General features: G+C 35.6%; 1 protein-coding gene across 1 annotated transcript; it reads right to left on the reverse strand.

Moving 5' to 3' along the window:
- Window positions 1-252: 252 nt before the first annotated feature.
- Window positions 253-23,947, reverse strand: washc5 (WASH complex subunit 5). Its single transcript, XM_007242091.3, has 29 exons — window positions 23,869-23,947; window positions 21,968-22,213; window positions 20,608-20,753; window positions 20,368-20,452; window positions 20,135-20,235; window positions 18,895-19,087; window positions 17,808-17,960; window positions 17,598-17,711; window positions 16,402-16,573; window positions 14,608-14,735; window positions 13,891-14,020; window positions 13,647-13,759; window positions 12,952-13,118; window positions 12,051-12,126; window positions 11,820-11,930; window positions 11,074-11,214; window positions 10,494-10,574; window positions 10,310-10,411; window positions 9,782-9,961; window positions 9,279-9,403; window positions 8,207-8,369; window positions 7,432-7,534; window positions 6,363-6,442; window positions 6,168-6,271; window positions 5,256-5,385; window positions 4,353-4,449; window positions 3,028-3,181; window positions 1,344-1,431; window positions 253-557 (listed from the first exon to the last, which is right to left on the reverse strand). Exons 2-29 carry the CDS (start codon window positions 22,151-22,153, stop codon window positions 501-503), a joined length of 3,480 nt encoding a protein of 1,159 aa, XP_007242153.3. The 5' UTR covers window positions 22,154-22,213; window positions 23,869-23,947; the 3' UTR covers window positions 253-500.
- Window positions 23,948-24,921: the final 974 nt, after the last annotated feature.

Below are 24,921 nucleotides of genomic sequence, written 5' to 3' on the forward strand. Positions count from 1 at the left end.
TTGTTGGAAAGGTTATATACTGCAATACAGTACCTAAAGAAGTTTTTATATATATTTTATTTAGATTAATTTTTATTTTAGGAAAGACTGCATTGCATATAAATTTTATTGTCCGTATAAAATGTATAGATTTTTTCAGAATAGTAAATGTACTATATTTCCATTGTAAATATCTGTAGACTCTGGTTCTCATCATCATTACTGCGACGAAATTTAAGAGTTATAGAATTTCCCGTTTCTCAGAACAAAGTCTTCACTCAAACCATTAATTTATTAAGAATTAATTACAAGAACATCTATACATTTAGTTAGTATAACTATATTATTACATGATGAAACAGTTCATACAGTATGAAAATGTTGCCAAAATTAAATTTTAGAGTAAATCAATGAACCATTAGTGATTTAAGACAAAACAAAAAGGCAAAATGGTGCCACAAATGATTTGTAGATTTGTTAAAGGCAAATGAATCAAGAGTTCCTGTGGATGAAGTGAATCATCACAGCACAGTTCGGAATTCATCAAAAATGAAACTTGGGACGTGAGCTTCAACCACCTGCAGAAAATAGAGAATAAACATATTAGTAATCTACATAAATCAGGGGCCACCAGTTTATTACTGAATTTCATACAGGAATAGAACATATCGGCGCTGTCCAGTGGAAAACCTGTATCTACAAAACAGCAAATTTACAGAAGAAAGTAAAGCTTTACTTTATTACCTTTCACTGCAAGTCAATTCAAAAGAGATTATTTCAATTCATTTTGGAGAATTTCTATTGGTCCATTCATTAAGACATTTTGACACACTGCTTTTGGATAACTTTATGCCTTTACTCCTGGTGCAAAAATTCAAGCAGTTCAGCTTGGTTTGATGGTTTGATTATATTCCAGAGGTTTTTTAATTTGGTAAAATCAAAGAAACTCATCATTTTTAAGAGGTCCCTTTTTGAAAACTGTGATTAAAAACCAGGGTTATTTCACCAAATATTGATTTCTGAACTCTTAAAGCTTTATAAATATGAACTTGTTTTCTTTGCATTATTTGAGGTCTGAAAGCTCTGCATCTTTTTTGTTATTTCAGCCATTTCTCATTTTCTGCAAATAAATGCTCTAAATGACAATATTTTTATTTGGAATTAGGGAGGAATTTTGTCTGTATTTTATAGAATAAAACAATAATGTTTATTTCATTCAAGCATATACCTATAATAAAATAAAATAAATAAAATAGCAAAATCAGAGAAACTGATTAAGAAACTGAAGTTTTTCTGAGTCTGTTAGATCTAGACACATATCGGTATCATACTCAAAAACAGTGAGCTCCTGTTAAAAATCGTACCTTTCTGGACAGTTTTGTGTAACGCACATAATCCTCTAAAAACATCAGCGCTCCAACCACGTCTGACGGCATGTCTGGAATCTTTTGACTGTAAAAACAAACAGTTAGATAGTCATAAAAGTAATTTTTAAGTTTGCTTTATAGTTTCACAGTGAATACAAGGCTAATGTAGCTAACAGGCAACTGAATCGTCCAGCCACTGATTAATATGCCTTAAAGAACAGCCAAAGAACTGAAGGCTGGTAATGTTTCTCTGTGTTACTGTACAGTAATAGAGCACAGTCACACTGTGTCAGAAACTACATGGGCAAATACAGTACAGTTACTGTCAAAAGTTTGGACACACCTTAAATTGTGTGGTATTTCATTATTTAAAAATGTCATCCAAACTATGAAAAAAAAAACATCTGGAATCATGTAGCAAACAAAATGTTTTACATTTTACATTCTTCAAAATAGCATCTCTTTTTTAGATGACAGATTTGAACAGCTTGGCTGGATTTTCTCAGTCAGTTTTATGAGGTAGAGTCACCTGGAATTCAGGCTTTCAGTTAACAGCTGTGCTGAACTCTTCAAGATTTAATTATTTTCATTTCTTTTCTCTTAATGTGTTTGAGAGCATCAGTCGTAAAGTTATGAAGAGTTAGAGTTATAGGTATACAGTGAATAGCTCTATTTGAGAAATGTTCTAATCCATATTATGACAAGAACTACTCAACTAAGTAAAGATCAAAATACTTTAATCCCTTAACAGGCCAGGATTTTTGTCAATTGTCTGCCTGATATAACACCACTTAAGTTTAAGGATTTCTTATTAAGCATTACATAAAAAGATTTCATGTTTGATAAGGAACTTTACTGAAAAGCATAATTGTAATTGTAATAGAAAATATAAAAAATATATTTAAATAAATCTGCTAATGTAATAAAATGAAAATATAATGAATAAAATTATAAAATTGGCTCTTTCCTGAACTTAATTTTAAAATAAATATTTTCCTGAATATAAATCAACCAGTTCATGTCCTCCAAACCTTTAGTTTAGTTATGTTTGTCTATTTTCAAACCTGCAGAATTTGGGTATGATTCCTGTTACTGATCTGGAATTACTAAGTGGAGTAGAGAGAAAACAGGCAGCTTCTACAAGTGTCCTGTAGGAGATATTCAGAGAGTAAATAAGTTATTTTACTGCAGAGAAAAGGGGTTTTGTATTACTTACACCTGTAGCCTGTATACAGGACAAGCCATTTTAAAGGGGTTAAGAAATGAAGGTCAGTCAATCCAAATAATTTCAAGAACTCGCAAAAGAGCATAAAAAATGTAATGATGAAACTGGCTCTCATCAGGACTGCTCCAGGAAAGGAAGAGCAAAAGTATCCTCTGTTGTACAGGATAAGTGTATCACAGTTACCAGCCTCAGAAAGCGCACTGCAGAGTTAACAGAACCCCAGATATAAGAACCTAATTGCTTCTTTAACATTGGTAAGTTTATTACATGATTCCTTATGTGTTTTTAGTTCTATAGTCTGGATGACTTTACTATTCCTTTACATTGTAGGAAAAAAAAAACAAATATTGAATGAGAAGGAGTGTATAAACTTTTATAGTTTTTGGCTGAATACATTTTGGGCTAAATTAGACAGATTTGATTTCCTGCTGTGTGCATTCACACAGCAGCACTTACCTGGTACACTGCTCCATAATAGAGCGGATGAACTGACCAATCAGAGCGAGGAACTGCTCTGTGTATCTTGAGTGGAACTGTTTCAGCAGGGTCAGTAATCCCAGCACCAGCGGGACCCAGTCCACCGGGTCAGCTGCCCTCCTGCAAGTCATTCCTGCAGGAACATATGAGACAGTATTACATGTTCAGATCAGCAGCCAGATCACAATACTAGAGATGTGCCAACATGATCTTAATGATTAAAGTTAAGATCAGACTCAGACACAAAAAATCCAGGCGGACCCTACCCAAGCATGTTCTGTCCAAGACCAAACCAAACTGTTAATATGAGCCTGAGAATAATTAAAAACCCACTTTTTTTGTATGAAGAGCAGTGGCGTGCAGTTAATATTCTGAAACACCTACACAATTACAATTACAATAACTACATATTCTCTTTCTTGACGTTGTAACGGAGGGAGCAGACGGGAGGCGGACGTAAAAGCGGGTAAGACAGACTTTAATACGTAAATAAACAAATAAACAAGAAACAAACCAAAACAAACCAGAGATAATAATAACATAAATAGACAGGAAGGCTAATAAAACAAACTAGGAGAACAACAAGAAGCTAAACTAAACAGATAAAAAACAAACAGGGCTAGGGATATATACAAGGGATAATTAAGTAAATAAACAAGGAACTAGAACAAACAAGAGAATAAACAGGGAATATAAACTTAACACAGAACTAAAGAACGTGGAACTAAACTGGCAAAAACGGAAGGTGCAAAGACCGACAACAAACATAGACTAAGGGAACCTATATATAGTAACATGAAACACTGAACACCCCTGGGAGACAGGTAACGAGGGACGGAGCTACAAATTACACACGTGACGGAAAACTACTGGAGAAACACACTAGGAAACGGGGAAAACACAGGAAAAACATAGCGAGGGCGTGACAGACGTAGTTATATGAATTTAATACACCCTAACAGCCCACAAATACAGCTACAATTAACAAAAGTATGCACATGTATTTATGCCTACAGTGCACCAGGGCAGCCAAAACATTAAGTACACACAAAACCTCACCAGTCATGCGGCCTATTATTGTGAATTAGTTTCACATTGAAGGGCAGCCTTGAATTTTTTTTTTTTTTATTAAATATGACGCAGTATCTGTATGATTTGCAGCCACAATTACATTATAGTTAGCTAACTATTGAACTAATCCAGCATGTGCTCCGATTTAGACTAACCAATGCATAACCCCTTTATCAGAGCGCTGAGAGGGGTTAGACACCCATAGCCCCGCCCCCCGTAGTGAAAATACAGACCTTGGTTTTTAGTGTACTGGAGCTTGGGCAGGTGGGCGATGAGGAACAGGAAGTTGACGATGGGGAAATAAGGCAGGCGCTTGGTGGTGATGTAGATCTAAAATTGAAACAGCAGAAGAAAAATTATATATGGGTTTGGCTACATGACCACTGAATCAAATGGAACAAGGGTTAACTGTTTTAAATGGTTTATAATGATGACCATTAAAACCTCACAAATCATCAGCACCAGTAACTAAAACCACGCTAAATATCTTCTGAATCAACTCTTTCCTTTTCATACATTTACTTTTATTTTATTTTTCGCTCTGTATGGCGTACATGAAATCCTTTAATTTTCCCAAAAAATCCTCAGTTTGCCTTATAATCCCATGCACCTTATGTAAGAACTTTATCAGTCAGGTTGTAAGAAGCAGTAAAGTACAGTGTTATACAGGAGTTTCAGTTTAGTTCTCCAGCACTGAGACTGGAGCAGCATTAGCATTAGCTGCTAAATACACTAAGCTCTAGCTGGTGAGTATTATTGGCCTGTAGCCTGCTGTTAACCCTGGCTAGCACTGTTGGAGCAGCATTAGCATTATCCACTAAACACAGTAGCCATTCAGAGGTGAGTATATCAGACTGTAGTCTGTGTGTTTACCGTGTTTAAACAAGCCACTTGAGATGGATTGCTAGCTAATACCGCCCTGGTTTAATAAAAGAAAAAAAAACTCAGGGTTTCTCAGTATAGCGCTGTCAGGTAGCCTTATGTATAAAAAAAGACCAGAAAATAGAGGTTTAATGATAGTGCACCTTATAATCCAGTGCGCCTTATAGTGCAAAAACGGTATTAAGAACTATGGTAGTTCTTAATTTTCTGAAGTCAGTTTTGCAGAGTGTGTATGTGTTATGAGATGTACTGACTTTGTTGAGGGGGTTGTGTATCCCTGCTGCCTCCAGATAGGCAGTGATCTCATACAGGAGCGTGTTGTCCTCTTTAGGGTAGGGCAGACTGGGGTCCTGATAGTGAGCTTCAATATCAGCAAGCAGAGACCTGAAAAATTATCCACAGGAGACAAAAAGTGATGAAAAAACAGGACAGAATAGAGAAGAACAGAATAATCACAGATGAAAGAACCCTACATGTGGTACAGCTCTGCTGCCAATCATGTTTAAAAAGCTGGACACCCACATGAATCTTAAATTCAGTAAAATTTACATTATGTTGTGTTTAACAATCTGGGGAAACTAGCATGTACATTTGTTAAAGCTGTTTTCTATTCAATTTATACATTTATTCAACACAATTATTAGATTTATTTTTTTATGCCTTGATTGGTCAAAAAAATGTGCTTATAAATATATCATATAAATAGAATAGAATAGAATATAGGTCATATAAATAGAATATATCTTATCATACAGATACTTGCAGTTAAATTTCTGTTTTAGAAAATTTATTTTTCACATCTGACACAGGCTTTTTTCACTAATTCTACATGTTTTGATTAATATATTTCTATGTATTTAGATAAGAAAGCTGATCTAGATCCACATTATAGTGAATATAACAACTCTGTATGTTGCTATAGAGTAGGTTTTAACTGTCACTTGTTTCACTTTTGCCAAAAAAAACATGTAGAAACGTGATCACAGATATGTTTATATCATCATCATCATTTGTAGAAAAGATGTGCAGCACTATATAAAACAATACCTTTGCTCAGATTGTAACATTGATTCAGTAAAACACAATACATCACTCACTTATAAGTGTTTATATTCTCAAAATACAAACTAGATTTTCCTTATGACATAAAAGCTGGTCCTACTAACTTGTTCAGATTCTCAAGTGCTGCTGCGAGATGTTTGGAGTCAAACTTGCAGGAGTAGTTCAGCTCATTAGCGATCTGCAGCCTCAGGATCTGCATCTGACCCACCTGTAACACAAATACAACACAATATAGTCCCCAATACAGTAATCAAAATACATAAAAGACAATTCTATGGATTCAAAGAACTCCACAATACCTTCATTATTGATTCCAGATACGCAGGCCAGATCTTCTGTGTTTTGGCCACGGCGTTGGCGTAGACTTTGCTTGCTGTTGCTGCACAGAAATACAGAAAAGTAGTAATGTCACTGCCAAATATAGAGCACAGAATTCAGCTATATCATAAATGTACAGTGGTACAGTGTACAAATGTACAATGTACAGATTGTGAACTCTTTATAATTTTCTATATTTCTGCATAAATATGACCTAGAAGTGGATGGATCTGGTGCAACTTCATTGCACAACAAGGTCCCGGTCAATAAATTCAGTGCTCAAAAAATAGTAAAAACAAGCTGCACTTGTTTTACTGTAGAATTTCCAATTTATTAGAGATACAAAAATAACCAACATATTTTATGAAACACTCCAAGTATTGAAGGTCACATAATCAGCCAATGAGAGGCTCAATTTCACAGGGGAACCACTTCCAACCAAAACTTCTTAAAAAGTGAACTTCAGAAAAATTCAAAACATAGTTAGTCATCAGTTTTAATAATAATAAAAAAAAGACTTTTATTCAAGACAAAGTGTTTTTCCTCTGTGTTCTTAAACAAAAAAGTATTTTCTTCTTAAAATTGATGACTAACTGTGTTGAGAACTTTAAAAGGATTTTTAAAGACGTTTTGAGCTGTCAGCCTCTCATTGGCTGATTATGTGACCTTCAGTAGTTGGAGTGTTCTCATTGGTTGTTTTGTAATCATGTGTGTTTTAAAAGCTGGGATGTTATTAACTTTTGCCTTTTTACCCTGATAAAGACTTGAGTGCTGAAACACTTAATAAATCGAAAATTCTCCAGTTAACAAGTGCTGCTGGTTTGGTTTTAATTTTACACAAGTCCTAAAAGTAGATCAAAAGAAGAAGTAAATAAATTTTCAAGTATAATATTTTTGACTTTTTTTTTTGTTTAAATTCTCTTTATCTATTTTTAGGACTTTGAAAATCTGATGATGTTTTAAGTCATATTTATGCAGCAATACAGAAAATTATAAAGGGTTCACAAACTTTAAAGCACCACTGCTTTAAGTTGAAAATGGTTCACGTACCCACAATGCCTTTCACTGGGTTTACTGCAGTCAGCAAGGCTTTGAAAATGTCAACTACAGATCTGTCCTTGAGGATGGACTTCTGAAGTACAGTCAGGAAATTCTGGAGAAGGATTAAAGGAGAAAGGATTAGTGAGGCAAAAAAAATAAAAATTCCTAAAAATGGACAAATATGGGTTGCTGAACTAGTGGGGCAGCACTTAACTAAAGGGCAATTTATAACTGGAGGAATTTATAAGGTAACCTAAAACTGGCATGAGCCTTATGTGAGAAGTAACTAAAATAGACCTAAAAGTGTCTAAAAAGTGCTGCTTTTGTCGTATTAACTGTCTCAATTGTCCATATAAAATGTTCTACTAGATTTGTATGATCACTGCTGTGAAGATAGGATTGCATTCAGCAACAATAGTCTTAGCGTTTAGCAATTGTTAAATAAACAATAAGATTTTGATCACTGACCAATATTTAAAAAAATCTCAGTGATCTTGCACCAAGAGCTAAGTTATACATATCTGAGCCTGTACATACAGCTGTGGGTGCTGTGGGGGCGATGACTGGCATTTTCACTTAGTGACGGGGGGATAATGTGCAGTGATATTATCGACTGATACAGGTACATCTTAAAGCAACCAAATACAGCTTAGTGCTTGTGTTTATTATAGACACCACACAAACAGGCTGCACAGTCAAGATGCTTTTCTTTTGTTTAAAACATAACATAGCTATATAACTGCTGTATCTGGTATAACATGCTGTTTGTTGCCTTCAGACAGACCTGTAGCTCCTTCACTATCATGAAGCAGAGGAGGCGGTCCAATCCGTTCAGGCCGAACGTCCCCAGCGTGTCCTGGATCTCTGTGAAGAGCCGGTTGTTGGTGACCTCCTGGTGTGTCCTCATGTCATACCAAGTGTTCATCTGATCAATGTAACAAGTCACCCTGAAGGAGGAGGAGATTGAGAAACAATGAGAAACAATGCCAAAAAGGGGGGTGTTCTGATAAACATATTATGTATTAGTAATATCTTAAGTTAATGCAAAAATTGGACAAAACTATTAAATATATACAGATCTGAAAAAAATAAAGAGACCACTTCAGTTTCTGAATCAGTTTCTCTGATTTTGCTATTTATAGGTTTTATGTTTGAGTAAAATGAAAATTTTTATTTTATTCTATAAACTACAGACAACATTTCTCCCAAATTCCAAATAAAAATATTGTCATTTAAAGCATTTATTTGCAGAAAATGAGAAATGGCTGAAATAACTAAAAAGATGCAGAGCTTTCAGACCTCAAATAATGCAAAGAAAACAAGTTTATATTCATAAAGTTTTAAGAGTTCAGAAATCACTATTTGGTGGAATATCTCTGGTTTTTAATCACAGTTTTCATGCATCTTGGCATGTTCTCCTCCACCAGTCTTACACACTGCTTTTGGATAACTTTATGCCACTTCTGGTGCAAAAATTCAAGCAGTTCAGCTTGGTTTGATGGCTTGTGATCATCTATCTTTCTCTTGATTGTATTCCAGAGGTTTTTAAATTGGTAAAATCCAACAAACTCATTATATATTGCTCTCTTATTTTTTCCCAGAGCTGTGTATATGAAGTAAAATCAATTTGGGAGCCTGGATTTTGTCAAATGAAATGAATTTGTTATTTTTTTGTTATTTTCAGAATTAAATTAAATGTAATTAATACAATCAGATACAGTATACGTTTACCTTGATGCTAAACTACAGCTGCAGTACATTAAAATTGCATTATTCATTTTATTATTTAAGTACAGGGGCACTGGATTTTAACCAAATTATAACCTCAACTAACTTCTATATTCATATCTACTCACCTTGGATCTGTGATCCTCAGGATCTCTCTGCAAAGGCGGCCAATGAAAGTGGCCGACTCATCAACTGGTGGGTACTTTGGAATGGGAATGTGTGTGGATTGGTAGATGCTTTGCCAGTCCTGAATCTGAAAAAAAAACAACATACATCTCTACTTATTAACTTATTAACTACTGTAATCAGAATTTTCATACTACTGGGAATTTCTGAATATTTGGGAGCCCCAAACAACACACCCTTACCCACATACTATGGTGTATTATGTAAATGTAGGAAGAATTGTTAAAAAAAATTCTAATCATAAAAAAGTTTCAATAACAAAATGAGAAATATAATTTTCTAAAACTGTAAACACAAAAACAATAAATCAAACCATATAAATTATATAATAAATAATGGATTGATGAATGGATGAGTGGATAAATGGAGGGGCCCCTGAGGGATCTCTTCAATCAGTCTAAAGAAACAGAAGTAAGATAAGAGAAAAGGTGTAAATGTGGGAAACCTTTGTTCTGAGGAAACTGTTGCACTCCTGCTCCACATTGTAGTTAATTATGCGAGACACCTCCTCCTGCCAGATCTTCAGGCCGTAGATGCTGACGTAGTCCTGGATATATTCAAAAGAGCGGTAGAAGCCGTCCATTGTAGCTGCCATTTCCTTCAGCTTGGGCATCAGTTCACTGGGCTGAAAGAGAAGTGAGGATTAATGTGAACCTGATGAGGAGAGTTGAAACAGTCAAGCTGAGTTAAAAATGACATAAATACAAATAAAACAAAAAAGTAGAATTGTGTCCATAATTTGTGCAAAAGAATGCAAAAAGATGTTTTATTACTTTTTATACATCTGTCGCATCCATTAAGTCAAGTGTAGCACTTAGGGTATTTTTTTATCCATGGTATTAGATTTTATACAATATAATAACAACAACAATACTGTATAATAAATGTTTCATTCATTCAAATGTTTAATTCACTGTAATTGTTTGTATGCCTTAAGCATGAAAGAATTAACAAATTCACAACTGGCTCTTACTTTAGCTTTAGGGTTGAAGATGAGGCCTTTGTGAAGAGAATAGGCAACTCGTTTCACAAGCTCCTTCCTTATACCGTCCTCCAACAGCTGCTTGGGATCCACCTAAAGCCACAGAGACAAGTTTCACTTAGTTTAACTTCACTTTTTCCAAATAAAAACCTTCAAATTTTACAGTTGCCCAAACCTTGATGATTCCAACAAGTGTTGTCTTCATCATCAGAATTCCTTCAGTGAAGATTGAAATGGCATGAGTCAGTTTGGCAACCTGAAAATAAAAGCATAATAAATACAAGTAATACCATAACATAAAGTTCCACAAATTTAACAATGTAAATTTCAATTTATTTTCCTATTTTCTCCCCAATTAACAAGGCCAATTACCCAACCCTCTCATTAGGACTCCCCCTATCACTAGTGATGCCCTAACACACCAGGAGTAAAGGTAAAGACTAGCACACGCCTCCTACAATACATGTGAAGTCAGTCACCACCTTTTTTTCCAACTGCTGCTGATGTAGCATCACAGCGTGCTCGGAGTACAGCGCAGAGACTCGGTTCTGATACATCAGCTCACAGACGCCTTCTGCTAAACGACATTAGCCTAGGAGCCATGAGAGGAAAGAGCACCATCTACCCACCCAGAGAGAGCAAGGCCAATTGTGCTCTCTCAGGGCTCCAGTAGCTGATGGCAAGCTATATAAACAGGATTCAAACCATCGATCTCCTGATCATAGTTGCAGCACTTAGCCCCTTAGTATTCTTACCTCGTATCGAGCCCCGAGCTGGGCGTAGTCCTTCAGCTTGTCCTTATCCAGGCGTGTGGGCACTTCCATGATGTCATGGATCTGTAGTTTAATGATTTTGGCCAAAGAAGTAAACATGCTCTCTGGAATGATCTGCAGCACCTAAACAAAAGGTTAAGGGCAGCAAATAACCAGATGCTGAAGAAAAAGAACAATTAAACATGCTAACATTGCTATAAATGAGCAAAGGCTTACAGGAAATACCCGTTAATAACTCTATGGGGTCTCAATGGCAAAAAACAGGAAAAGACATTTCTATTGATAATACATACATAGACTTCACATAGGCTTCTACGCTATGCAGAGTCTATATATATATATAAATATATATATATATGTATATATGTGTGTGTGTGTGTGTGTGTGTATGTTATTTTTAGTTCAGTGATGGCGGCGCTCAGAGCTGAAGCTAGCGTTACAGGATGTAGACAGTGGGTTTAATAAGGAACAATGTGGGAGAGCGGAGGTGTGCTATTCATCAAAGGTAAGTATTTTTTATCATGTTTTACTACACCAAAAGTCCATTTTACACCAGAGTTCTCCTTTAAGGTTAAACACACATAATCAAGCTATTTGGTGGCTTCTATTTTTTATTGCTATCAACTACATATATAACTATATACAGCTATGTTAATATAAAGAAACATCACAATAGCTTTGACCGCATAACACTAACACCTGCGGTGAAGGACTTTTCCTGGCAGTACCTTTCTGACGTAGGCCACCAGCTCTCCGGAGTAGAACTGGGACACGCTGAGCAGATCTGGGCTGTTGGCCTGATTGATGCGCATTAGGGGAAGATCCAGAGCTGAAGCCAACTGTTCAGTAACACAAATTCACTGCTTTTAACTTTTTCATTCTGACACTTTAATGTAAAGTGAGAATTTACATTAAAACTTACGGATTTTAATAATATTCAATGCTCTCAGACAGCATACCTTCAGAAACGTTGCTCGAAGCTTGGTGACCATAGAGGGGCTTGCTCTGATACTCTCCTGCATGATGGATGTGAAACTAAAAACATGTAGATAAACAGAAATTAGTGTAGATTTAACAAAGATGTTTTTATTCATTTAGAATTTGTATGCATCCATCCGATATCCAAATATGTATATACACATTTATACACAGATGTGTAAATAAATGCACACACACAGCTTGTGTAGTCTGGACAGTTATTTCCACAAAAACAGGATAAACTCTATTAAGTTCCCTTTCCAAACACATCTGCCCATACAGCTCTGGGGGGAAAAAAGAGACCACTTTCAATAATGAGTTTCTTTGATTACACCAAATTAAAAACCTCTGGAATATAATTAAGAGGAGGATAGATGATCACAAGCCATCAAACCAAGCTGAACTGCTCAATTTTTTGCACATGCCAAGATGCAGGAAAACCTGGTTGAGAATCAGGCTTAATCCACCAAATATTGATTTCTGAACTCTTAAAACTTTATGAATATGAACTTGTTTGTTTTTGCATTATTTGAGGTCTGAAAGCTCTGCATCTCTTTTGTTATTTTAGCCATTTCTCATTTTCTGCAAATAAATGCTTTTTTTAAATAACATAAATAAACAATGTTCATTTTACTCAAATATATACCTATAAATAGCTAAATCAGGGAAACTGATTCAGAAACTGAAGTGATCTTTTATTTTTCTTCCAGAGCTGCATATACATTACACATTTTTTTTCTGTTCCACAGTTCTAAATATTTTGTTTACGAATTCTATTTTGTGTGCAACATTTGGTACAAAATTAGATATACTGTAGATACTATAGTTGCTATTTATAAATATTTACTACATATTCAATGCCCCTGTGTGACCAGACATTACCTGTCTATAAGTTGCCAGGCGTACGATAAATCCCCAACAATCTGCATGGTGATCAGCACCTCCTCTTTGATGTTTATCGTGCGGATCATTTGGTGCAGGAACTTGCGTGTGTCAGCCAGGAACTGGCACACCTGCAGGTTGGACTCCAGTTGGTGGAACTCTTGCACCTACATGCATAAATCAACAGAGGAGATCTTTTAAAGGCCATCAGAGTATCAATAGAGTAACTCTTTAAAACGGTGGTGCTTAAGGGAGCATTTTGCCATTAAAATATATCCGTTTAGCATTACAAAAACACCTTTTCACTTTTAACCAGTGCCTGGTCTCTACGTTTAGAACATCTTTGTAGAGACCATGCGAATAAACTTATCAATGTGCCAATGCATGCTGTTGCAGGGACACATTACAGCTCACTTCCACTTCATACATCAAATTCAATTTAAGCAACAAAAAAAAGGCTTAAAATTCGAATAACGCCAACTTTTTTGTCAAAACATTTTGTTGGGAATATGTATAAGCATTTTTTTAAATAAATACTGTACACATTTCTTATTTACAAGGTCCTGGTCTGACAATTTGGTAAACTTTGCTGCTTTTCTTTAAAACTGAGAATTTCTATCCTAAAAATAAGTCGTTTAGGTTTATTCAGTGATGTATTTTGTGATAAAAGTGATTAATATGAAAGTGGTTCTTGCCTCCACTAGAGCCTGAATAAGCTGCACAGTTTTCCTCCCTGCTGCTGTGGAATCCTCGTAGTTCAGGGACTCGATCTGCTTGGATATTTCTCTGAACCACGCCTGCAGGTTCTCTATGAAGCCAAACACAGAAAACAGTGGATACAGATCTTTGTTAATACTGGATACACACTGACAGGGCAATTAACATAAAACTGACTACAGTAACAGTACTGTAGTCAGAAATATGCAGTAAATATCTAACCGTTTTTCTCCACTCTGGTGAGAGGCTTGACCCCGGAGAAAACCTCCGCCAGTTCAGTCATCCTTTCCGAACCTTCTTTCTTATAGCTCTCCCATTTCAGCTGCTTTTCAGTCAACATCTGTTTGAACATCTGGATGATAAAATGAAAAGAGTTTAACAGCTGTTGCCACGTCTGTGCACTGCAATGCATTTCAAATAGAGATCTCAACAGTGGTCTTACTGTTAAATTCTTAATGAAATGCATTAAAATAGTACTTCTGCATAATTTTTTTATTACAGTTAAAGCAGCACTAGGTAGGATTTCATTGATTTTTGATCTTTTTAAAGAAGTAAAATTACAGCTTGAAACTCACTGCAGCGCTGCATTGAGGTGTAATAGGAGGAATAGCGGTGCTCTTGTGTCTGTGCCGGAGCTCCTCTGAGCTCAAACCAGACTCTGTAAGTTTTCCGAGGCGGCCGCGACCAACGCTCGCGAGAACTGCGCCCTGCTTTCCGACCTTTAGTTCTAACAGTTCTACAAGGACTACTGGTTCATTCTTTACAAACTAACATACAGACACTCTGGTAGAAGCTGGAAAGAGACCGAGTATGTCTGTGAAAGCCAGAAAACGAGAAAGAGAAACTAATCCGCCTGAAACATTTATTACACTCTACAACTGTAGGGGGAGCCCACAAAATCTCAATCCTACTTGGTGGAGATTTAATTACTTTACTTACCTCTTTCAGTATGAACTCAAACTGGGCCGTGTCCAGGAGCAGCTGGAACAGGATCTTGGGGTTGTATTTGGAGTCATTAATAGCTTGATCCTTGATTTGGCGCAGTCGTTTATTATTTGGGTCATAAGCTGTAAAACACAAAATTAAACTGTGATGACGAATTGAATTAGCTGGTGGTGATTAAAAACACAACGCAGTCTAAAATAAACACACAGTATGAACCAGCCTGACAGCAAGATTCTTTAATACAATGCTTCACATTTTTATCTACTTTCTAGCTTTTTGTATTGAGCAGAAACCGCAGCTAAACACTGCATTTTTAACAAACTGCTCAAAGCTGTTTCACCATGAAACAAGAATTCTAAAAACAAGAATCCAATTCATCAGCTAGCAGAACCACCCCATTTGTCGCAGGTACTAAAAAAAGCATGCTGTTTGTACATTTAAACAGTTATTATTCAAACTGTGCAACAATCAGAAATTTAAGGCATCCTCCACGTTAATAGTTCCTTGTTCTGTATATGTTTTTTTTATGTTGAAGGCATAAAAATATGTGATAATTGTGATATGAAAATGATAACAAAAGAAAAATTGTACATTGTGAATGTCAATTATTGGAAGTACACACTAAAATAAAGAATTAAATAAAATAAAAACTGTGCAACAATAGGTTAAAATTAATTGCACCATTTCTACTATAACAAACAATGTATAATTGTTTTAAATAAACCACATGCAGATGAAAATGTATTATTATATTATGGATTTTTAGTATGAAACAGTTTTTTACATTTATGAAAAACTGCCCAGCCCTACTCTCATCTTGACTTCCACAGTTCCCCTGAACTTCCATTTCTCAAAAACTAAACCTGAAAACACTTGTTTTTTCTGTTGTTGTTTTGCCTGTGTTGCTTAAATAAGCATTTTTTTTTAGAAAGTAGTCTTATTACAATCTTTAAATACTAAGAGAATGTATAAAGACTGGATATTTGATTTAGCTCATAGTTTCTAATTACAATGCCTAGGGCATGCCTTAGGCTTGATTTGCAAATTAAAGTTTGAGACCTGGTCAAAAAAACGAATTTGCGCCCATAAATTAGACACAAAAACATTTAGATTTTCTGTGATGTTTTATGCAATAAATGACTAAAGGTGAGAGTAACTGTGTGTGAGTATTTGCTGAAAATATTGTACAGTATGTTTTACTGTTGAGTTTGAAATTTCTAGCTAAAATTTCCACTATTTTTCTGATTAATTTTTTATTTTTTTTAGCCTAATGATGGTCTGTTTCTCTTTCCTTTTAAAGGGCATGTTGCGGGTTCACAGCAACAGCTTCCAACTGCAAATGACGCCCCTGAAATCAACTCTAGACCCTTTACCTGCTTAACTGATGATGGACAACAAGGGAATAGCCCATGGAGCCCATTAAATAGACTTTAAGAAAATTTGTCAATTACTTTTAAGCCCCTGGCCTGGAATGAGGAGGCTTTGTAGATAAATGGTTGAAATTTCTAAACACTTTAAAGGATACTTTTGTTCAACCCCATGCAACCCCCAAACCATTGATTTATTTGATGTTTTTCACCTTCTGAAGGTCCCACAATTAAATCAATCATATAAATATATATTGATGCCTTGGCAGTAATATATATATATATATATATATATATATATATATATATATATATATATATATATATATATATATATATATTACTGCCAAGGCATCAATTTTAACCCATTAATAGACAAAAGAAGAATTAAGATTCAGCCCTTCGATTCCTCAGTACAGACCTGACTCTGCAGTGTGCAGCATCAGCCAGCGGATGGCGACGTTGCAGTCCCGCAGGCAGTTGAGCAGCTTTGGGATGTTGTCCAGGACGATCTCTTCCCTCAGGAATCCCTCCTTCAGCAGCTGCTGCACCTGCGGTCGCAGGCTTTCCACGCTGGTTGCGTAGCGACATGCCTGCAGGAGGAACAACACGTGAAGAGAACTGTAGATGTTTATGTAGTTCACGCTGCTGCAGGCCGCAGGCATCTCTGATTAGCAGCTGTTTGTGATATTTTTAAAAGGTTTTTTATTTCCTCCCAAAATGAAAACAGGCAGACTGTCTATGCAAATCATTAAAACACCAGCATGATACTTAAACGCTTAAACCCTAAAAGCCTGCATGTGGTCAACACTTTATTTTAATACTGGAGTGGAGAAGGGAATAAAATATTGGAATAAAATATTGTGTTTATTGGTACCATTGTGCTAAAACCACCATCCCTGATAAGCCTAATATATTCATTCTAAAAAACTGGGGTGTCGGGTTGCCTTTCGCTGGAGTTCTTCTGGCCATGTCACACGTCCCTATACAGCCTATAAAAGAGGATCCGGCTTAGTTTTACTAAAAAAGTGAGCAGCTGGTGGAGCAATGGAGACTTCAGAAGAGGAAATTCAGACCTCAGTAGCTCATTCACTCATAGTAAAAACTAAGAAATGAAGGATAAAGTTTTTGACTGAGCGCTCTCTCTCTCCCTCTCTCTGAATGAACATAACCTAAAAGAGTTTTTTTTTTTTTTTTTTTTTTTCAGTGACGGTTTTTTATTTCTCAAGTTGTCCAGAAATGCCTGTGTACAGCATTTCCTTTAAATGTGAATTATACATCCCAGCTTCAGGGGGAGCCCAGGAATACCAATGAAATACAAAAACGCAGCAGGATTCTTTGCCTGTTTAAAAGGTTGTTGAAATTGATTGAAAACTTTTTGAAGATTTTTTTTAGAAATGGTCCTACATCACACCAGAAAATGTTGCAAGGGAGTTAAAAAGCTCTAATATGCAGTAAGAATTTATGGGTCCAGAATTTAAGGGCAGAAATAAATGTTCTCAAGCTTAGCTGAACTGTTGATGACTGTTGTTTAATAATAGACAAAACCTGTAATTGGCAGAGCGACTAGGTCTGAGCATAATTATCATGTGTGGACACTGTGATCTGTGTACACACCTGTTCTTTAATGTTGGCTGGATCTAGCGTGTAGTTCAGGGCAATTTTAGCTGCTTTGTAAGGTTCCCATGCCTCCACCAAGTTCACAGTGATGCCCATGTATATGCTGATCACCTGAAGAGGGGGGATATACATGCAGAAATGAACAGAGCTTATTTAAAAACTCTGCATTCATTTACTGTACTGCTGAAACAGCTGCTGCTACCTTACCCAGTTATCAGGGAAGTATTTGTCGACGATCTCTCTCATCTTGGCCTGCTGGGTGTGTAGGATGGAGGGTGTGAAGTAGAGGCAGACGTAGAGCATGGCTGCTTGGGTGGCTAATGCTGTGCTCCGGTGCTCGGGCAGCGGATATGCAGACACCTGCAATCAACACAGGGCAAATATAGACATGTAAAGGATACCGTCACCAAATCACCACTGTGTTAGGATGAACTTATTTGGCTATTAAAAATAAAAGGAGCACTTGCAGACACAAGGGTGTGCCCCCACGGTGAAAACAGCATTGCTAAAATGCAAAAAATGAGATAAAACATAGTGCCCAACTAGCTGCTAGTCTTGTAGAAAAAATAGTATCAATTCAATGCCTTTAAAATGTAGAAATATTTATAAAAGTAAAAAAAAAGAAAAAAAAAAGAAAATTAAAAAACATATATGTTAACTTTACAGAGGAACAGTTTATTTGATGAGGCTTATTAATGCAATAATAAGCAAATCTAAAATCAAAGTCCAAAGTACAATATTATATGTAATATCATGGTCTACCATCTTATATAAAGAACTGTAATGAACTCAGTTGTTTAAAAAACACTTTATATATATATATATATATATATATATATATATATATATATATATATATATATATATATATATATATATTATATATAACACTATTACTGTGTTAACGTGTGTGTGTGTGTGTGTGTGTGTGAATGAATATGTATATATGTGTATGTCTATATATGTGTATGTATATGTGTGTATTATTTTTTTTCATTAATAATTTTCTTCTATGATTCTGTATGTATTTTTGTGGGAAAGTACTATATATAAAAGCCCTTATGGGCTTACTCACTTTCCCTGCACATGTTTTGTTCTCACTACTGTAATGTGCTTCATAGCTTGCTTCCTACTTTCAAATATGTGTGCAACAAAAAAAAATCAAATATCTGCTTGAATTGTTGGTCAAATCTAATAATCTGTTTGACAATTAACTGCCCAAACAGATATGATACCGATACCAACATGCATTCTGTGTTTGTATTAAGTTCATCAGATAATAGTGAGCTCCTGCCTGATTGTAGATGTCGTCAGAGCGCAGGCGGCCAATGACCATGCTGATGAAGGTGGGGCTGATTGGCACTCTCTGGAAGTAGCTCTCTGGGTAGTTGGGTGGACGTTTGGCTCCTGGGTGGCTGGAGTAGCCGGTGCTGCGTAAGAGCTTGCAGATATCATCCAGATTTGAGTCGGCTGAGGATCGAGCTGCACTGTGGAGCAGATGGAGATGTTTAAACTTCCAGAACTCATCTCATATCATCAAACTTCTTTTCTGAACATATATATATGTGGCAGGTAGGGATGGGAACATGGGCGTAGCAGCAAATTCTGGGCCCTGTACACTCTCAATGTCAGTGGACATCCATGCCAGTACATAAGGAATGTGAGCGAAAAAAAGAAAATCAGGATTTTCATGGGCCCCTCTCCCTACTCGGGCCCTGGAAAGTCAGAACCACTTTTTCCCCACTACCACGCCCATGGATGGAAATACTTTAATACATTATAATGCAGCTCAAAGTGCTGTACATAAACAGATAGGTGAACAAAATTAGGAAAACACAAGAATCAAGTAAGAGAAGATCAAGAAAATTAAAAATAAATTTGAATTAAAAGCTAATGTAAATATATGTTTAATTTTCTTAAAGCAGCAACAAAGGGGGCCTGATGAATATATATTTGTGATCCAATTTTTTTCTTCTTCACTCTTTTTAATATTCTCCACTCAATATTCTTGCTGCTGCATTTTGTTGGAGTTAGTTGACAGTAGATTAAGGAAGTCCAGTCAGTAACGAATTGCAGTAGTCAAGGCGAAAAAAGACACACGCACAAATCAGTATTTTTTTGTTGTACTGTGATACATTTTGATTATTGTGATGCAAAACATAATTTTCTAAGCATATTACAAATATCTTCAATTTATTAGATTTATAACCTGATTAATTAGATGTATAAGAACAGTACATTTTAGAGAATCTGTCGCTACCAGTACATCTAGTCTGCGATCTCATGTATTACGGTAAACGTTGTGCATCATTAAAATACTGTATGTACACAAAATATTTTTATAAAATTGCCCACCCTACCAGATGGTTAAGACTAACCGCTGCAGAAATCTACAGCAACTGCAGGTTAGTTTTATAGCAATTGATGCACAATATTTAAAATTAGTTACTAAATAAAACAGCCTAAGTGCTTACTGGATTTGTATGTAGTTAATGTGTGTTAATAAACTTCTTTTTTTTCTCTTCTTTTTTTACCTGTATCTGTAGTAGGACACCAGCATTCTCTCTCTGACCTCTCCTTCTATTTTCTGATCTATCACCAGCAGCATCACACCGTAGAGATACAGGGCTTCACACTACAAGAGAGAAAAGAAAATAATGAGCATCAAAACACTAGACTGATAGGAATGAGAGGATTTAAGATTAAGACTTATTGTTAGCTTTTAGGGAACAAAAACTGCATTTTAGGAACAAAAACTGCATTTTACCAAAAGCTGCTTTCCATCCTCATTCAGTAGAACTGTTTCCAGAGTCTGCTGAATGTAGACGCCTTCATTCAGGTCATCCATGAACCTTAAGACAATTTTTCCGTTTTTAAATATTCACGCTTCAGAGAATAATGAAATCAATATTACATAATCTGAATCTAACCAGAAACAACAGCTTTTACAGTGTGGTAAATTAATTCTGAACATGGTTATGTTTAAATTGAGTTACAGCTTGCTTACCTTATCAAATCTACAATGTACTTATGGACGCTTTCAAAGGCCAGATAAAAGCGTGACAATATTTCAATGTTGTTTTCCCGGAATTCTTCATCCAGGTCCTGAAGGTCTGGTTTTGCCTCGAGCTTACTCTCATAATACTCTGGACCCTGAGAAACATCATGCATGCAGTTAAACACATCTATCGAGATTAATTTTCACATTAGTATTAGAACTTGTACTAATCTATGGTTGCGTATGGACTGCATGATCCATAACACCAAGCAAAATTTTAGTATGTAATTTTAGTTTTTTTAAATGGTGTTATTTTGGTTTAACCAGATTCTTACCATCAGTAAGAGAAAATATAATAAATTTAACAATGGTATGGGGTAGATATAATACATGTAAAAAATATATAAACAAAAGCTATATAAAATAAACACGTTTTTGTCATATTTATCATATTTTGCCAGTTTTAGTCTTATACTTAATGTTAATCTAATTACATTTTAGAAATGTAAACATTTAAAAATTATCTTCAGCTGTCTAGTAATTTTATATATTAATGTGCATAAAGATACTTTATATATACAGCTCTGGAAAAAAATAAGAGACCACTTAAAAATGATGAGTTTCTTCGATTTTACCAAATTGAAATCCTCTGGAATATAATCAAGAGGAAGCTGGATGATCACAAGCCATCAAGGCAAGCTGAACTGCTTGAAGTTTTGCACCAGGAGTGGCATAAAGTTATCCAAAAGCAGTGTGTAAGACTGGTGGAGGAGAACATGCCAAGATGCATGAAAACTGTGATTAAAAACCAAACTGTGATTATTCCACCAAATACTGATTTTTGAACTCTTAAAACTTTATGAATATGAACTTGTTTCTTTGATCTGAATCTTTTTTGTTATGTTAGACATTTCTCATTTTCTGCAAATAAATGCCCTAAATTACAATATTCTTATTTACAATTTGGGAGAAATGTTGTCTGTAGCTAATAGAATAAAACAACAATGTTTATTTTACTCAAACATATACCTATAAATAGTAAAAACTCTTATTTTTTTCCAGAGCTGAATATATTCAATGTATACAAGTAATAACCCAGTTATATTATAAATAATATTTTAGTAATCACTTCATTAAAAAGGTATTTTTCAATACAAACCAATGCAACTTATATTTTAAATGCATTTGTCATTAAAACAACATTATTACATTCCTATTACACCTTAAGAATCATGTGCTGGAGTAATTCACCAAAACTGCATTGGACTCTGCAATGGGGGTTAAAACCACACTGACTTATCATCCAGCTCCTGTAAGCTGTGGTACAGAAGCCCACCCATAAGATTCAAAACCAAATCAAAGATACTACCTTGAAATAGCTGAAGTCACAGATGATGTCTCCATACTTCTGTTGGTCAGTCTTGTCTTTGAGCCGAAAGACTGCGGGGATGAACTCAGAGAGGCGCAGCAGTTCTGCGATGATGGCGTGTCCCCGAGACACAATCCTCAGGATGGCCTGTCCACAGAGGTTATTCTCCGCAAGAAAGTCCACCATGGTGGCAGCCTTCACTCACAGCGAGCAGTCAGAGTAGGTCCTCAGAGATCCATTCCTCTCCTAAATGTAAAAATACATCCACATGCAAATGCAACTCAATCAATTTAGTTGCATCTTTCAATAGCTGGAGTTAGAATCACTGCAGCGCTGAGAATAATGACCCAACACCCAAATAACGGCTGCTCTGCGGTGGTTCTCTCCTGTGGGGTCCTGACCATTGAAGATCAGGGTGAAAGCAAAATAATAATATATGCAATGAATTGACACAATGGTTAAAAACTCCAGCAGCACTGCTGTGTCTGATACACTTTTATCAGCACAACACACACTAACACTTCAAACAGCATCACCAAATGTCCAATGCAACTTTCAATTAGTTGAAGTCAGAATCACTGCAGTGCTGAGAATAAAGACCCACCACCCAAATAATAGATGCTCTGTGGCGGTCCTTTCAGGTCCTGACCATTGAAGAACAGGGTAAAAGAAGAAAAAACTAGTCTTTCTGTGTTTCTATATGCTTAAATGCTACTAATCAGATTATAAATGGTAGGAGTAGGATCTTGCCAATATTGTTTAGTTCGGGGTTTAGTTAGTTTCAGTATTGTTCTCTTTCAGTGACCAGACCACAGGAAACCATACCAAATTACATGAAGTTTAAACTGTGATGATTTTCTTCTCTATGGGACTTTATGCTCGGTGCAGCATACAACTCTTTACAGCTCCACAGCTACAATTAAGCTCCCGTACACTTCTTCTCTAATCAGCTCCCCTCTCTCTGCTCTTGATTACTAAGCCTGAATGTGAAACTCATTATTATCATACAGAGGAAGAAATACGGCTACCCCGTGTGTATATGTTGTGGTGAGCAATGTGAGCAGTGATATTGCACATAGGTTGACAGTAAGTAACGTTACAGTGCCAGTCAAAAGTTTGGACACACCTCTTCTCATTCAATGTGTTTCTTTATTTTTAGGCCTTTTTTCTTACATTGTAAATTGTAAACTAAAAACGACATTAAAGCTATACAGGAACACATGCTGAAATTTCTTGTAAACGTTTAATCCACAATGTAGGAAACAAATTAAATAAAGTAAAAAAAAATAATAATAATAATAATAATAATAATAATAATACATTGAATGAGAAGGCGTATCCAAACTTTTGAATGGTACTGTAAATAACAAAAAGTAGCTAAATAAGTGGTAATATTGCACGTAGTGATGGGAAACAGATTATGATGTACACATATTATTATATAACTGCGTACTTGCACTGTCTATATGGCTGACATCAGTTATCTTCACAACAACTGGTGCATATTCATTAAAAAACTAGTGTAAGTAACGTTTCCTTAACTGCAGTATAAAATCTCTCATTGTGTTTAAACAGAGTATTACATAGCTTTATTCAGTACCTCATATAATAATGTGCAAATTATAGTTATAGGTAATATAATAGTAATGGTAGTCAGTAATAAATTGTCAGTGATAAATTACAGATCAAGCCCCATAGCTTAGCCTAGCCTAGTTTACATTAATTGACACTGATTCAGCTGCTACTTCATTTCTAAAAGGCTAAATCCGGTATTAAGCTGGTTAAACAGGGAGTCTCGCTGTGTCTGTGTGCTGTAGAGTATCTGTAGGTTTAATCCGCTGCGCTCCTGCGCTCTGTAACAGAGTAAAATACTAAATTTATCTCTAATTAACTCCACTCACCTCCTCTCAGATCAGATCAGCTCCTCATCTGTATCCTACTGTTTACACATCACATGAGTGTCACATGATCAAATCGGCGCCTGCCATTGGTTACCTACGCCGCGCGGATGCTGCTGCTAAATGGCGGTTATTTAGCCAATCTAAAATAAAAGTCCCTAAAATTCCACAGCTTTTTAATGGAAAGAAAATATTTTTATTAAAAATAATTAATAAACATTAAAATATGTGGGCACTGTATACTAATATACATACACAGTACAAGCCACGTATGTTAAACATCAATTTTTCTTTATTTCTGTAGTTTTCTGTACTTCATTTTTCACACTGTAGTAGTGTGAAAGTGTTTGGCATCCACAATCCCCTTACCTTACTAAGTCTTTCCACTACTTTATTTTCTTGTTCCCGCACCTTAATAGTCTTGTTCCCACAATTTAATAATCTAGTTCCTATAGTTTAATAAGCTAATTTTCACGCCTTAATAATTTCATGGCCTCACCTTTATAACCTTGTTTCCACGCTTTAATTATCTTGTGGCCATGCCTTAATAAGTTGTCACCACAACTTAATTATCTAATTCCCACAACTTAATTATCCTTTTCCAATGTCTTTATTATCATTTTTTTAATGATTTTTTTTACATTGTGGGGAAGACTTATTAATAGGAATTAGTGAGCATTAAATTGATAGTTTAAAGTTTTATTGACAGTTTATTTAGGTGTTGGCACAAGATAATTACGTCATGGGAACAGGATAATTCTGTTTTGGAAACTAGATCATTAAGTTGTCATGACGACTTATTAAGGTGTGGGGACAAGATAATAAAGTCACAAACAGTTAAGTTGTGGGGACGACTTATAAAGGTGTGGCCACAAGATAATTAAGACAAGAAAACAAGATTATTAAATTGTTGGGACGACTTATTTGGGCATGGCCACAAGATAATTAAAGAGATAATTAAGTCGTGGGAACAAGATTATTAAGTGAATATAGTGTGTACTAGGAAATACACTTCACTGTATAATATATACTATATATTATACACTACATATATAT

Source organism: Astyanax mexicanus, chromosome 1 (genome assembly GCF_023375975.1).
Source record: "Astyanax mexicanus isolate ESR-SI-001 chromosome 1, AstMex3_surface, whole genome shotgun sequence".
Classification (NCBI taxonomy): domain Eukaryota; kingdom Metazoa; phylum Chordata; class Actinopteri; order Characiformes; family Acestrorhamphidae; genus Astyanax; species Astyanax mexicanus.

Coding starts and splice junctions, on each gene's coding strand:
- washc5 (XM_007242091.3), bottom strand. CDS start 22,153: ATGGTGGACTTTCTTGCGGAGAATAACCTCTGTGGACAGGCCATCCTG. Junction 6,272..6,362: donor ATCTGGAATCAATAATGAAG/GTATTGTGGAGT, acceptor TTTGTGTTACAG/GTGGGTCAGATGCAGATCCT. Junction 3,182..4,352: donor CCAGTACACTAAAAACCAAG/GTCTGTATTTTC, acceptor ATGTTCCTGCAG/GAATGACTTGCAGGAGGGCA.